At 42.4% G+C, this 16,183-nt stretch overlaps 1 protein-coding gene across 1 annotated transcript in view; it reads left to right on the forward strand.

Moving 5' to 3' along the window:
* Window positions 1-16,183, forward strand: part of LOC119414211 (cadherin-2) — a 90,223-nt gene that overhangs the window by 42,268 nt on the left and 31,772 nt on the right. The window contains exons 4-10 of the mRNA XM_037681311.1: window positions 2,326-2,493; window positions 3,144-3,299; window positions 5,095-5,239; window positions 5,416-5,588; window positions 12,235-12,372; window positions 12,533-12,694; window positions 13,351-13,515. Of these exons, the coding sequence (XP_037537239.1) occupies window positions 2,326-2,493; window positions 3,144-3,299; window positions 5,095-5,239; window positions 5,416-5,588; window positions 12,235-12,372; window positions 12,533-12,694; window positions 13,351-13,515 (1,107 nt within the window). The remainder of the gene's footprint in view (window positions 1-2,325; window positions 2,494-3,143; window positions 3,300-5,094; window positions 5,240-5,415; window positions 5,589-12,234; window positions 12,373-12,532; window positions 12,695-13,350; window positions 13,516-16,183) is intronic.

Raw genomic sequence — 16,183 nt, forward strand, 5'->3', positions numbered from 1 at the left:
AAACTGAGAATGGTGAGCACTACATTTAATATGGATGCTTATTTAAAGTTGAGATTTAGTTGTATGGCAGTGCTGCCTACACACCAGTCTTCACAGCTCAACTTAAATTCTTGCAGGTAATTATTTCTCTGCTTTTCAAAGCACTTTTAGCTGCTGACTATCACTTAATACAAAGGATCCTGCAGGTGCATGTCATTTTAATTATGTCCCTGCTCATTGTTTAGAGTTGGTAAAAGTTTGTTTTACCTTTAAAGTCAGAGAGAAGCTCACGTGGGTGCCGCGTGCGTATACAAATTATTAACTCAGCTCTGGTCTGTGTCTGTTGAGAGCTGTTGGATTTGCCCTGATTTGTATGTAAAGAATTCAGGCATGGCATCTCTGCGTCTTGAATGTTTATGAGGTCAGGAGTGGTTATCCTCCCATTCAGCACAGTTATTGCAATAAATCATCTTGCATCTATTAATCACGTTAGTAATTGCATTTTTTTTATTGTGCAATTAATGCACCAACCTTGGGACACATTTTAATCAGTGACAAGCGCACAAGATCCTCATTAACATGAGTGCAGACCTTCTCATGCACTGACTCGGTCTTCATTTTCAACTTTTGCTGCACCAAACTCTGAAAGAACACAAAAATACTTTTTCCCTTCTCCTTCGAAAGGGCAAATACACGCACATGTAATTCTTCCTACACACTCGCTAATACTAAGGCCATCACTCAACCTAGCACTCTCTGGGACTCTGAAGTAGTGTTCTAATCTGAAGAATGAGGATGCTCGCAAAGTGTGGATGGGTGCAGACCTCCAGCGTACCAGAGATAGATTTGTTCTGCTGAACAAACCCATCATGCCATTCATCATTTCAGATGTAAGTTCCAAATAATTACTGGTCTCACTCGCAGCCATTTTAATAGGGTAATAGATATTTCTGAGGCATGCGCCTTTACTGTCTCGTCGCTTGCCTCTCTGCATTTTGAATGCGTGAAAGGAGTATAATCGGATTTCAGACATGATTAGTGGAAGCTCTCTGACATCTCCCCAGATGTTTGAGGAGGGGGAGTGCAGAATCTGAGTCATACGAGTCATGTTATAAGGTGAGAAAGGGGTAATTAATTTCTGTGTTTGAACAAGGCACTTTGTAGTAGTTTCTACGACTTGACTGCCTAACAAGCTGTCAGCGTTTAGATATTTAGAGACAACTCTTTGGATAATAACAAAAAAAAACTTGGCAGTTTTATAACAAGCTTTGCTCGCTGCCTTTATTTATTTATTGACAATGACACATTTTACATACTTGTTTCTTTCTGTTTTCCTTCCTGCTTCACTTTGTTCAAGGGTATTTTAACTTTTCTTGGCAGTACTTCAGGCTTTTTAGTCTCTGAAGCTGCATAGGCAATTTGGACCATGTGCATGCGTGTGTGCGTGTGTGGGGTGCCTGGCTTCCAGGTACCATCCTCCTTTTGTTTCAAATCTTATTCATTACAGCTAAGGGAGGATGGCAGATCCATTATGGAAGCTGGTATATCTGTGTGGGTGTGTTTTATCAGCACATAAAAAGAGATCTGCCATTTTCAACAAACCAGTATTAGAGGAGTACATCTACAAAGGTAATTCTGAGGAGTGTCAAAGCAAACCGTAACACTAAAAAAAAAAAAATCAAAACAGACATTTCAAATATTTGTTGATTTATGTTAAAAAATGTCAGCCTGTCCTTGTAGCATCAAACGTTTGCCCAATTGTTTGGTTGTTAGATCATTGCTTATCTTGTAATGTCAGCATTTACAGTAAGGCAAGGCTTTTGCTCACAAAGCTTAAATGTAAGTGGGAACAATTTGTTGCCAAGCAGAAGTTTATTTCTAAAGTTTATATAGTCCACCTAAATATTTGTTGAATAAAAAAATAACAATGCAAAATTTATTGCAAATGTCATGATGTTGAATACTTTAAACATAAAGTGAGAAATGAGATGCCTCAGCATTTACCTTTTTACCCACTTGAGACTAAAGTTAAGGATCACTATAGCAATCTATTGCTATTTGATCACAAACGTGTGTAATATGTTGTGACATCTATTAGCTGTTCAGATGTCAGACCTAATATTTCAGAGTTTCATTGACGGTGCTCTTCATGGATTAACAAAATCTCGAGGATTTTTTTGCAAGTCTGGAAAAAATGTTGTTGAGCTATTTCTGTCTGTGGCAAACCCACCTACAGATCAGCACTGCCAACCTCACAGCTTTGGCCCCCCTGGGTGTTAATAGTGCCTGCACTCCTACTTTTTTGCATACATATGATCAGTAAATCATGTTTTTGCTTTTCGTCAGGTCCAGGAACATATTGTCCCTCCAGTCAAGTCCAAGAATTTAGAGGAAATAGTGTTTCCTATGCAAAACGTGGACAGCCAACTGAAACGCATGAAAAGAGACTGGATCATCCCTCCAATCAATGTCCCTGAGAACTCGCGGGGCCCATTTCCACAAGAGCTAGTCCGGGTAATGTATTTGACTCAACTGCATGCATGCACACAGACAGATGTGAGACGTGTCTCATTTACAGCATGTTTCTAAAGTTTTGCTATGTTTTTTTTCTCCTGTATTTTTTTCTTTTATAAAATAAATTTTATATTAATATTTATAAGTCAGGAATCAAAATGTAGACTATGATAATTGTTTATTGGCTGACAGAATATTTTCTTTTCTGCTTTTTCTTAATGGTACAAGGATAAATGCAGTTTAGTTTGCAAAAACTTAGTGCTCAGGCCGAGGTGTGGACAGCTAAGAAACAGATCTTTTTCAGCACATTAATCTTTCATACTCTGTGCTAAATACTATGATTGTAATATGTTATTTTTAATCTGGCAATATTTGAAAAGATGTTTCCAGGCTACAGTATGTGATATTAAGAGAACATGGTTTGCACAGAATGGATCAAGGGTGTAGTCTGAGGTTTTCAGCTTACATAGATACTTAACTGAACTATAACAAAATTGCACTGCTATGCTTTTTTTTTTGTTTGTTTAAAGGGCAACTGATGTATTTAAATGCCTAGAAATTTCAATTTATGTGAAGTTTTCTGCAGTTTTATTGTTCTGAATTTAGTTATGTTGAGTGATTAATGTCAAGTTGAATCTTTGCACCCACAGATCCGGTCTGATCATGATAAAAAACAGATTCTAAGATACAGTGTGATGGGCCCAGGAGCTGACCAGCCTCCATTTGCAATCTTCACTATTGACCCCATTTCTGGAGAGCTCGCGGTTAACAAGCCCCTCGATCGAGAGCACATCCCCAACTTCCATGTAAGTCAAGCACAGCATTTAAAAAAAGATATGTTCCTTAATGAATTCCTAGAGATTTTAAAATGTCATTTTTAGTTCACTTTATCAAAAAAATGGGTTCTCACTGGCGACACCGTACATTCCTGCCAGTTGGCATGTGCTGAAGGTCACGTGTAGCCTAAACAGTCTCTTTAGACTCAAAGATCGGAGTCTCCCTGGAAATCCAACTTATCCATCTGAGAATTTCAAGGATTTGGAGTGAATTGTGTTTTAGCTACATTAACGTAACCTTCAATTTGTAAGCAAATTTAATTACTTGTTTTATATCATTTCATTGAAATGTTCATTTTAAAATAACATTTAAAGTTTTCTTCAGATTGTTTGTTCTGCTTTTTCTTTGTAGGCATTAAAAGAAATATAAACTGTAGAGCATCTCACAACTGTTTGTCACACTTCACTCATAATATTCCTTTGTGTAACATCAAAAAGTTTAATTTAAATAATTTTATCTATACATTTTACAAGATAGTTTGCTGTTATTTATACAGAATATGTAGATTTTCATGTAAACTAAGTTTTGCTCAATGTAGTATGAATTAATTGACTCATAGGAGGGGATTTATTAGTCATTTTTATGCTTATCTTGCTGTTGTGTGTTAAATTAAGGGTCAAGTTCATGCACTTTAGTAGGTCTTGTTTTAAAACAGTGAAATGATTAGTATTATACTAGAATTATTATAACAACATGAATCAACTTGGATTATATCAGAGTGAGAGAGAGAGTTCAGAGTCAAAGTTTCTTTATTTGTTATGCGCACCACATGTAGTACATGTGGTGGAACAAAACTGTGTACACAGGGTCCCAGTTACAACAAAAGTATAAAATGTAAAAGGAAACAGTTGTAAGATCTAAGAAATGAACTAAGGAAAACGTTAACTAAAAATATGCTAAGCAGTCGTAGTAAAAAAATAATATGCCGAACAGCAGCACGAACATGAGTCTGTGTGAGCAGATGAGTACGAATGAACACAGCAACATGAAACAGATCAGCAGCAACATGATGTGATTTTTCACAGTGTTTATCCTGGTTAGGGATTCACAAGTCTAACAGCCTCAAGGTAGAACTGTTCCTCAGTCTAGTGGTTCTGCACTTAATGCTCCTTTATCTTCTGCCTGAGGGAAGCAGGGCAAAAAGTGTGTGTGTGATGAGTGAGTGGGGTCCTTCATGATGCAGTTGGCCCTTTTCCTACATCTGGAGGTTTAGATTTCTATGATGGTGGGGAGGCTGACTCCCAACAGACTTCTGTGCAGCCTTCACCACTCTCTGCAAAGCTTTTTTTTCTGCAGCTGTGTAAATTTATCAGTTTTTGACAGGCATTATTCAGAAATAGACAATTGTTGTGGTGCTGATTCTATGGCAGACGTCTTACCACATGGCTCATCGTGGGTTATCGATGTTCATGCAGCGGTAGTGGTGGTGGGAAAGAAAAACTGTACAATCTTTACACTCGTCATTATCTGCTTGATTCTGCTCAGGTTGCCTATCTCCAATGGTCATCAGACAAAGCAAAACTCAAATACAAAGAACAATGTGCTTTGGTCCTCCTTTTGTCTTACTAGTTTAGATGAACATTTCTTCAACCATTTGCAGTTTTTTCCTACACCAATAAATGCTGATGTTTACAGTTTATGGCTTTGATTAGTACATTCATGTAATGGGTGACACTTACTGAGAGGTGTTTGTTTATTTTTTTGTTTGTTTTTTAATGGTTTTTACGGACAAGAATAACCCAGTTTTTTGTGTGTTCTCTCCAGTTAAGAGCTCATGCAGTGGACTTGAATGGCAACCAGGTTGAAAACCCTATTGATATTGTGATCAATGTGATCGACATGAATGACAACAGACCTGAGTTCACTCATCATATCTGGAATGGCACTGTTCTTGAAGGTTCCAAGCCAGGTAAGATCCTGCATAAAGTCCTTTTATTCCTCTATGATCCTCTAGCTACACTACTTGTTATGGTGCTGGTAGATTAAACATTAATGATATTCCTTAATTACCTTTCTGAGTTAAAAAGAGAAGTGATTTAAGGTAATTTGAGTCTTGTTTCCTCTTTTTTTTTTTTTGCCTCAAAGGGACATTTGTCATGACTGTAACATCTCTAGACAAAGATGACCCCAAAACAGCAAATGGTATGCTTCGTTACAAGATTTTGTCTCAGACTCCAAAGAGCCCGACCTTCAATATGTTCACCATCAACCATGAAACTGGAGACATCATTACAATAGCAGCAGGCTTGGACAGAGAGGTATTACACACTTTTTTGTGTTCTTCCGTTACATTTTTTCCCCTTGTATCTGACATGTGTTTGACTTTCTCTAGCAAACCCATCCATTAGTTAAGTTAGCTGCTAAGTTCCTGGCAAAAACCAATGCAGACATCTTCCTGTTTTTCCATCCAGCCATCCATCCATCCGTTCGCTTCCACTTATCTTGTGTCGGTTCGCGGGGGTAGCAGCCTAAGTAGGGAGACCCAGACTTCCCTCTCCCCAGCCACTTGGGCCAGCTCCTCCAGGGGAATCCCATGGCATTCCCAGGCCAGCCGAGAAACATAGTCCCTCCAGCATGTCCTAGGTCTTCCTCTGGGTCTCCTCCCGGTGGGACGTGCCCGGAACACCTCACCAGGGAGGCGTCCAGGAGGCATCCTAACCAGCTGCTCGAACCACCTCAAAAGGCTCCTCTCGATGTGGAGAAGCAGCGGCTCTACTCTGAGTCCCTACCGTATTACCGAGCTTCTCACCCTATCTCTTAAGGGAGAGCCCAGACACCCTGCGGAGAAACCGCATTTTGGCCGCTTGTATCCGAAATCTTGTTCTTTCGGTCACAACCTAAAGCTCATGACCATAGATGAGGGTAGGAACGTAGATTGACTGGTAAATTGAGAGCTTCGCCTTTTGACTCAGCTCTCTCTTCACCACAACAGACCGGTACAGCTCCTGCTTCGCTGCCGACGCTGCACCTAATCACCTATCAATCTCACGCTTAATTTTTCCCTCATTCGTGAACAAGACACCAAGTTACTTAAACTCATCCACCTGGGGTAGGACCTCCTCCCCGACCCGGAGAGGGCACTCTACCCTTTTCCGGCTCAACTCCATGGCCTTGGATTTGAAGGAACTGATCCTTATCCCGGCTGCGTCACACTCTGCTGCAAACTGCTCCAACGACAGGTGTAGATCACGACCTGATGAAGCCAATAGGACCACATCATCTGCAAAAAACAGAGAAGCAATCCCAAGGCCACCAAAATGGATCCCCTCAACACCTTGGCTGCACCTAGAAATTCTGTCCATAAAAGTTATGAACAGAATCGGTGACAACGGGCTGAGTCCAACTCTCACTGGGAACGAGCCCGACTTACTGCCAGCAATGCAGACCAAGCTCAGACACCGGTTGTACAGGGACCTAACAGCCCGTATCAAATGACATGGTACCCCATTCTCTCGGAGTACCCCCCACAGGGCTCCTTGAGAGATGCAGTCGAACACCTTCTCCAAGTCCACAAAGCACATGTAGACTGGTTGGAGAAACTCTCACGCACCCTTCAGGACCCTGCTGAGGGTGTAGAGCTGGTCCAGTGTTCCACGACCAGAACAAAAACTGCACTGATCCTCCTGAATCCAAGGTTCGACTATCCGACGGACCCTCCTCTCCAGAACCCCCGAATAGACCTTACCAGGGAGGCTTAAGAGCGCGATCCCCCTGTAGTTGGAACACACACTACGGTCCCCCTTTTTGAATAGGGGGACCACTACCCCAGTCTGCCAATGCAAGGGAACTGCCCCCGATGTCCACGCAATATTGCAGAGTTGTGTAAGCCAACACAACCCCCAACATCCAGAGCCTTAAGGAACTCCGGGCGAATCTCATCCACCCCTGGGGCCCTGCCACTGAGGAGCTTTTTAACCACCTCTGTGACCTCAGCACCAGAGAGACTGGAGAGCTCGACCCAAGGTCCCCAGGCTCTGCTTCCTCAGTGGAAGATGTGCCAGTGGGATTGAGAAGGTCTTCGAAGTATTCTGCCCACCGACCCACGACATCCCGCGTTGAGGTCAGCAGCACACCACCTCCACTATAAATAGGGTTGGTGGCGTACCGTTTTCCCCCCCAGAGATGCCGGATGGTGGACCAGAATATCCTCCAAGCCGTACGGAAGTCATTCTCCATGGCCTCTCCGAACTCCTCCCACGCCTGAGTTTTTGCCTCAGCGACCACCCCAAGCAGCATGCCGCTTGGACTGCTGGTATCTTATCAGCTGCTTCCGGGGTCCCACAGGCCAAAAAGACCCGATTGGACTCCTCCTTTAGCCTGACAACATCCCTCACTGCCTGTGTCCATTACCAGGTTCGAGGGTTGCTGCTGCGACAGGCACCGACATCCCTGCGGCCACAGCTCCGATAAGCCGCCTTGACAATAGAGGCACGGAACATGGCCCACTCGGACTCGATGTCTCCCGCCTCCCCCGGAAAATGTTCGAAGCTCTCCCGGAGGTGGGAGTTAAAACACCGACTCACGGGAGACTGCCAGATGTTCCCAGCAGACCCTCACAATACGTTTGGGTCTGCCAGGTCTGACCGGCATCCTCCCCCACCATCGGAGCCAACTCTCCACCAGGTAGTGGTCAGTGGACAGCTCTGCTCCTCTCTTCACTCGAGTGTCCAAGACATGTGGCCGCAGATCAGATGAGACTACAACAAAGTTGTTCATCGAACCATGACCTAGGGTGTCCTGGTGCCAAGAGCACATGTGGACACCCTTATGCTTGAACATGGTGTTCGTGATGGACAATCCATGACGAGCACAGAAGTCCTATAACAGAACACCACTCAAGTTCAGATCAGGGGGGCCATTCCTCCTAACCACACCCCTCCAGGTCTCACTGTCACTGCCCACGTGAGCGTTGAAGTCCCCCAGTAGAACAAGGGAGTCCCCAGGAGGCGCACTCTCCCGTACCCCCTCCAAGGACTCCAAAAAGTATGGGTAATCTGAGTTTGTGTTTGCCGCATAAGCACAAACAACAGTCAGAACCCGTCGTCCCACACGTAGGCGGAGGGAGGCTACCCTCTCGTTCATCGGGGTGAACCCCAACGTACAGGCACCAAGATGGGGGGCAACAAGTATGAACACTCCTGCTTGGCGCCTCTCGCCAGGCACAACTCCATAGTGGAAGAGTGTCCAACCCCTCTCAAGGAAACTGGTTCCAGAGCCAGAGCCATGCGTTGAGGTGAATCCGACTATTTCTAGCCGGAATCTCTCAACCTCACACACCATCTCAGGCTCCTTCCCCACCAGAGAGGTAACATTCCACATCCCAATAGCCAGCTTCTGTAGCCGAGGATCAGACCGCCAGGGTCCCCGTCCTCGGCCACCACCCATCCCACATTGCACCTGACCCCTTTGGCCCCTCCCACAGGTGGTGAGCCCATGGGAAGGGTGACCCATGTCACCTCTTCGGGTTGTGCTTCCTGTTTTTAGTATTCTAAATCACTTTATAACCTAGCTGTTTTTGTTTCCTTTTTTTTATAGCATTTTCTTTTATTTGTTATTTTCAAATTCTATGCTTTTTATGATGGTCTCCTGTTGTCTTTGTTGTCTACTGTTGTCATCACTCTTTGTTAAAATCAGGTCTCTCTTGTAAATGAGTCCGCAAGGCTCAGTGGAATTAACGTATAAATAAAGGTTGAATGAATTAGGGATTTATTATTTATCTTACAATTGTTTTTTGCTCCAGTATGTTAGTTCATACCGGATCAGTCGAGGCCCGAGTTAATAACGACTGCCACTTTTGCTGTTGACAAACAAGGTGCCGGCGGAAATTTTGCTACTGTTAGTCAAAGACCACGAGGAGGAAAATGTGTCAGGAGACAGAGGGAGAAGAGGAAAGTCAACAACGTAGGACTGAGGGTAGCAACTCTAAATGTGGGGACAATGACAGGCAAAGGTAGAGAGTTGGCTGACATGATGCAGAGAAGGAAGGTAAATGATTTGTGTTCAAGAGATCAAGTGGAATGGCAGCAAGGCTCTCGGCAATTGGAGCAGGGTTTAAACTGTTTTACCATGGGGGTTAGAAAAAAAAATGGAGTAGAGTTGGTCCTGAAGGAGGAGTTGGCAAAGAATGTAGTGGAGGTGAAAAGAGTGTCGGATAGGGTGATGTGTCTGAAGGTTGAAGTAGAAGTTCTGATGTTAAATTATCAGTAGTTATGTTCCACAGGTTGGAAGTGATGCGGAGGAGAAAGAGACATTTTGGATGAAGTGATAGGAAGTATTCCCAGGGAGGAGAGAGTGATGATCGGATCAAACCTGAATGAGCATGTTGGTGAAGGAAACAGGATGAGGAAGTGATGGGTAGGTTTGATGTCAAGGAAAGAAACCAGGAAGGACAGATGGTGGTGGATTTCGCCAAGATAATGGAATTTGCTGTAGTCAACATTTATTTCCAAAAGGAGGAGGAAAATAGTGACCTTTAAGTGTGGAGGTAGAAGTACGCAAGTAGACCCCATTATGTGTATAAGAGGAAACCTGAGAGAGATTGGGGACTGTAAGGCTGTGGAAGGGGAGGCCGTGGCCAGACAACATCAGAAGTTTGTGTGTAGAATGACTGTTGTTGTAAAGAAGAGAAAAAAGTGCAAAATCAGAGAAGAAGACCAAACGGTCGAAGCTGAAGAAGGGAGAATGTTGTGAGGAGTTCAGAGAGGAGCTGTTAAAGGCTGTGTGGTAAGAAAAAGCTTATAGATGACTGGACTACTACAGCAACTGTAATTAGAGTGACAGGTAGGAAGGTAGGAATGAGATCATCAGAGGTACAGCACAGGTTGAACAACTGGGAGATAAAGTTAGAGAGGCCAGACTGAGATGGTTTGGACATGTCCAGAGGAGGGACAGTGGGTATATTAGTATAAGGATGTTAGAAATGCAGCTCCCAGGAAAAAAGTCAAAGGATGGCCAAAGAGAAGATGCACTGCCTGGCCAAAAAAAAAAAAGTCACAACCTGGATTTAACTAAGCAAATGGGTACGAGCCTCCTACTGGATAATTACTGCATGGGTGATTATCTTTCAGCTAGCAACAAGTTATGTAACCCCAACTGGTGCAATGAGTTGCTTCTCATTTCTTAACCATGTTGAAAGGCACATTGTGTGGTCGTGGACAAGATGTCTGTTTGTTTGAGAAGGGTCAAATCATTGGCATGCATCAAGCAGAGAAAACATCTAAGGAGATTGCAGAAACTACTAATATTGGGTTAAGAACTGTCCAATGCATTATTTAAAAACTGGAAAGATAGTGGGGGCCCATCGTCTTGGAGGAAGTAATGTGCCCGGAAAAATATCCTGAATGATTGTGATCGGCAATCACTTAAACATTTGTTGAAATCAAATGGAAGAAAACAACAGTAGCACTCAGGGCTATGTTTAATAGTGAAAGTAAGAGCATTTCCACATGCACAATGTGAAGTGAACTCGAGGGATTGGGACTGAACAGCTGTGTAGCCTTAAGAAAACTACTAATCACTGAGGCTAACCAGAGAAAAAAAAAGGCTTTAATTTGCTAGGGAGCATAAAGATTGGACTCTGGAGCAATGGAAGAAGGTCATGTGGTCTGAGTCCAGATTTACCCTGTTCCAGAGTGATGGGCTCATCAGGGTAAGAAGAGGGGCAGGTGAAGTGATGCACCCAACATGCCTAGTGCCTAGTCATCAGTGCAAGATCTTGGTGAAAAATTAATGCAACACTGGATGGAAATAGATCTTGTGACATTGCAGAAGCTTATCGAAACAGTGCCACAGCGAATGAATGCCGTCATCAAAGCTAAAGGCAATCCAATGAAATATTAGTATGTGACCTTTTTTATTTATTTTTTTGATGACGACTATTTTTTGGCCAGGCAGTGTATATGGCTGCAGTTAGAGAGGCCCTGGAGTTGTTGGAGTGAGGACAGAGGACAGAGTGAGATGCAGGAAGATGGCTCGCTGTGGTGACCCCTGAAGAGGGAAAAGCTGAAAGAAGTTTTTTGCTCTATTAACAATTTTTTGTTTGTTTTTGGTTAAATTGTCTGTGGGTTTTAAAAACTGTTGACAGTTTGAGAATTACACCAATATGCAGACTATTTGAGAACTAATGAGCCAAAGTAAATTTAGGTTATCACCTAAATGAGAAATAAAAGTGGATGTGACTGTTTCACACTAATTTACTCTTGCAAGGAACCACTGTGCATCGCTAAGCCGTTAAATGTTTTTTTTCTTTTTTTGTTCTCGTTTTTTTTTTTTTTTATTTTTTTTAAAGAAAAAGCTTTTTATGTCTTCCTTCTCTCCATTTTTCATGAAGCCACTCTTGTTAAATTAGGATTGAATGGATGTTTGGGCAAATAAATAAAATTATGTATACCACTGGAGCTAGTTGGTTCAGTTCTAGTGAAGGCAATCTGGCTGAGGTGGCTGCTGAATCACTTCCACCCTGGGGCTGCAGATTTATGTCCGCAAGTTGCCACCATGAAAGTATTTTGCCCGACTCATTACCTAGCAACTGGTCCATCACCTGAGTGGTTTTTAGTGTGAAAAAAGTCATTTGTTCCCTATATGGTTGTGTTCATTGTAGAGGTGCGCTTTGCTCACATATTTACACAAACTTGTTTGAACTCGTGAAAGAAGTTCAGTTTATATTAAAAAAAAAAAAAAAAAAACTCTCCATTTGTCATAATAAAATGCTGGACTGGTCAGATTTGTTTTAGTAAAAATTGTATTACAGTGTAACTGCAGTACGTTGTCATGGTATTGGACTATAGTTTAGTTCAGAAAGCCTTATTTGTTTGTAAAACTTTTAAAACCCAAGTTTAATTTAGAATATTTGTGATTTATTTTTGTTAGTCTCAATATTTATTTTCTCCTTTTTCTTTCTTATAGAAAGTGCCTCAGTACACGTTGATCATCCAAGCAACAGACATGGAGGGCAACACCATGTATGGTTTCTCCAACACAGCCACAGCCGTCATCATAGTTACAGCCATTGATGACAATCCACCGGAGTTTACTGCTGAGATGGTAAGAAACAATCTCATGTATGAGATGTCAACACAGCACTCTTTGTTTAGCAATATCACCTCAAGGACCTCATTTACCTGGGTGTTAATAGTGCCTGCACTCCTACTTTCCTGCATACATATGATCAGGAAATCATCTTTTCACTTTTCGTCATGTCCAGGAACATGCTGTCCCTCCAGTCATGTCCAAGAATTTAGAGGAAATAGTGTTTCCTATGCAAAACATGGACAGCCAACTGAAACACTTGAGAAGAGACTGGGTCATCCCTCCAATCAATGTCCCTGAGAACTCGCGGGGCCCATTCCCACAAGAGCTAGTCCGGGTAATGTATATGACTCAACTGCATGCATGCACACAGACAGATGTGAGATGTGTCTCATTTACAGCATGTTTCTAAAGTTTTTCTAGGTTTTTTTCTCCTGTATTTTTTCTTTTTATCTTATAAAATAAATTTTATTTTAATTTTTAGAAGTCATGAATCAAAATGTAGACCATGATTGTTTATTGGCTGACAGAATGTTTTCTTTTCTGCTTTTTCTTAATGATACAAGGATAAATGCAGTTTAGTTTGCAAAAACTTAGTGCTCAGGCCGAGGTGTGGACAGCTAAGAAACAGATCCTATTTCAGCACATTAATCTTCCATACTCTGTGCTAAATCCTACGATTGTAATATATGTTATTTTTAATCTGGCAATATTTGAAAAGATTTTTCCAGGCTACAGTATGTGATATTAAGAGAACATGGTTTGCGCAGAATGGATCAAGGGTATAGTCTTGAGGTTTTCAGCTTACATAGATACTCAGCCCAACTATGACAAAATTGCACTACTATGCTTTTTTTTTTGTTTTGTTTAAAGGGCAACGGATGTATTAAAGTTACTAGAAATTTTAATTTATGTGAAGTTTTCTGCAGTTTTATTGTTTTGAATTTAGTTATGTTGAGTGATTAATGTCAAGATGAATCTTTGCACCCACAGATCCGGTCCGATCATGATAAAAACCAGATTCTAAGATACAGTGTGACGGGCCCAGGAGCTGACCAGCCTCCATTTGCAATCTTCACTATTGACCCCATTTCTGGAGAGCTCACGGTTAACAAGCCCCTCGATCGAGAGCACATCCCCAACTTCCATGTAAGTCAAGCACAGCATTTAAAAAAAGATATGTTCCCTAATGAATTCCTAGAGATTTAAAAATGTCATTTTTAGTTCACTTTATCAAAAAAATGGGTTCTCATTGGCGGCACCGTACATTCCTGCCAGTTGGCATGTGCTGAAGGTCATGTGTAGCCTAAACCGTCCCTAAAAGCCCCTTATCCACAGGGCCTTTTAGGGCTCCTATGTAACTAGTTTGGGCCGATTGCGTAGTTTCTCCACAGTGCCTTCAGCGGTGGAACCCGCACGATTTTTGGGACCTACTTCTCTGGGGTCCCAGGTCTGGTTCTTGTTGGGTTCAGATGTGATGTCAGTGCACTGTCGGTCACTGATTGGTCAGGGGAAGGAGTCACTGGATCTTTCAGAAACTTTTCAATTTCACCCATCCGCCATTTGCAATTTCTCAGACTGGAGTAGCGGCTGGACCTATTTTAAAGATTGAAAAACAATAATGACAACACCGTGCTCTAATGCTGAAGTGCTGGCATTTTTTTTGTGCTTGCTGGCCAACGACAAAATTCAGAGCAAGCTAGATGGAGCTCAGCCGGTCTACCCGGGTCCTCTCCACCGGAGCGTCGGAGCCGGGCAGGGCGTCATCTCCTCAAGCTAAAAGTTATCTGTGGAAGTAAGTGAAAAGCGATATTTACTGTTACGTTTTTTTAAGTTGAAAACTGCATAAAGGGTGAAAGTTTGTTTTCTTCGAGAGAAGCTAGCTGGCCATAGTTGGCATGTAGCTTCGTGTAGCTTCTCATACGGGTAGATATCGCCGGAATATGAATTTTATGTCAAAACAAACATCCCAGTCAAATGTTAGATACAGTAGGTCTTTTCAGCTAGCATACATCGTCAGATCGCCATACGCGTAGCGCAAACTGATGGCTGCATCTATCCGCTGTGAGAGCACCATACACTTCTATTTAATTAGCCATATAACACCATCACGTAGCAGTTAACCTGTCAAATCATCATATTTTGTTATTAACCGCTGTATGATACCCTGATGCCTCAATCTGCCCTGAATAACCACTGTATGACACCCTGACGCCTCAATCCACCCTGAATAACAGCTGTATGACACCCTGAGTTAGCAGTTAACCTGTCAGATCATCATATACTTTGTTTTTAACAGCTTTATTACACCCTGATGGCTCAGTTCACCCTAACTTAGCAGTTTAACAGCTGTATGACACCATGACTTTACAGTTTGACACAGACACAGACTTTACAACTCACTGTATGACACCCTGAGTTAACAGTTAAGGCAGCAGAATGATTATATTGTCCTTATATTGTTTAAATTAAATTCACAAAGCTTGGACTAACTTCACTTGCACTCTTGGCACATAAACAGAGTTTTCGCTCCACCTGAAGTCGAGCACATATTACATGCAAAGCGTCACCCAAACGATTTACTTACGGTTCAGGAAATTCATTGCACACTGTAAATTGTGTAAATACACAATAATACCATGTGTACTTGGCACCAAAACAATTGACTAACTTACTTTTTGTTGTATCTTGCAGTGTAAGATGATCATACGGCTCCTCTGAACATCACAGGCTTATTGCAAAATGTGCATGCACATGCATGCGTATTAACTAAATGTATGATACCATCACATGTACAGGTCCTTCTCAAAAAATTAGCATATTGTGATAAAGGTCATTATTTTCCATAATGTAATGATAAAAATGAAACTTTCATATATTTCAGATTCATTGCACACCAACTGAAATATTTCAGGTCTTTAATTGTTTTAATACTGATGATTATGGCATACAGCTCATGAAAACCCAAAATGACTGTCCCAAAAAATTAGCATATCATGAAAAGGTTCTCTAAACAAGCTATTAACCTAACCATCTGAATCAACGACGTAACTCTAAACACCTGCAAAAGATTCCTAAGGCTTTTAAAAACTCCCAGCCTTGTTCATTACTCAAAACCACAATCATGGGTAAGACTGCCGACCTGACTGCTGTCCAGAAGGCCATCATTGACACCCTCAAGCAAGAGGGTAAGACACAGAAAGAAACTGCTGAACAAATAGGCTGTTCCCAGAGTGCTGTATCAAGGCACCTCAGTGGGAAGTCTGTGGGAAGGGAAAAGTGTGGCAGAAAACGCTGCACAACGAGAAGAGGTGACCGGACCCTGAGGAGGATTGTGGAGAAGGGCCAATTCCAGACCTTGGGGGACCTGCGGAAGCAGTGGACTGAGTCTGGAGTAGAAACATCCAGAGCCACCGTGCACAGGCGTGTGCAGGAAATGGGCTACAGGTGCCGCATTCCCCAGGTCAAGCCACTTTTGAACCAGAAACAGTGGCAGAAGCGCCTGACCTGGGCTACAGAGAAGCAGCACTGGACTGTTGCTCAGTGGTCCAAAGTACTTTTTTCGGATGAAAGCAAATTTTGCATGTCATTCGGAAATCAAGGGGCCAGAGTCTGGAGGAAGACCGGGGAGAAGGAAATGCCAAAATGCCAGAAGTCCAGTGTGAAGCACCCACAGTCAGTGATGGTCTGGGGTGTCATGTCAGCTGCTGGTGTTGGTCCACTGTGTTTTATCAAGGGCAGGGTCAATGCAGCTAGCTATCAGGAGATTTTGGAGCACTTCATGCTTCCATCTGCTGAAAAGCTTTATGGAGATGAAGATTTCATT

Source organism: Nematolebias whitei, chromosome 9 (assembly GCF_014905685.2).
Source record: "Nematolebias whitei isolate Nwh7 chromosome 9, NemWhi1, whole genome shotgun sequence".
Taxonomy (NCBI): Eukaryota; Metazoa; Chordata; class Actinopteri; order Cyprinodontiformes; family Rivulidae; genus Nematolebias; species Nematolebias whitei.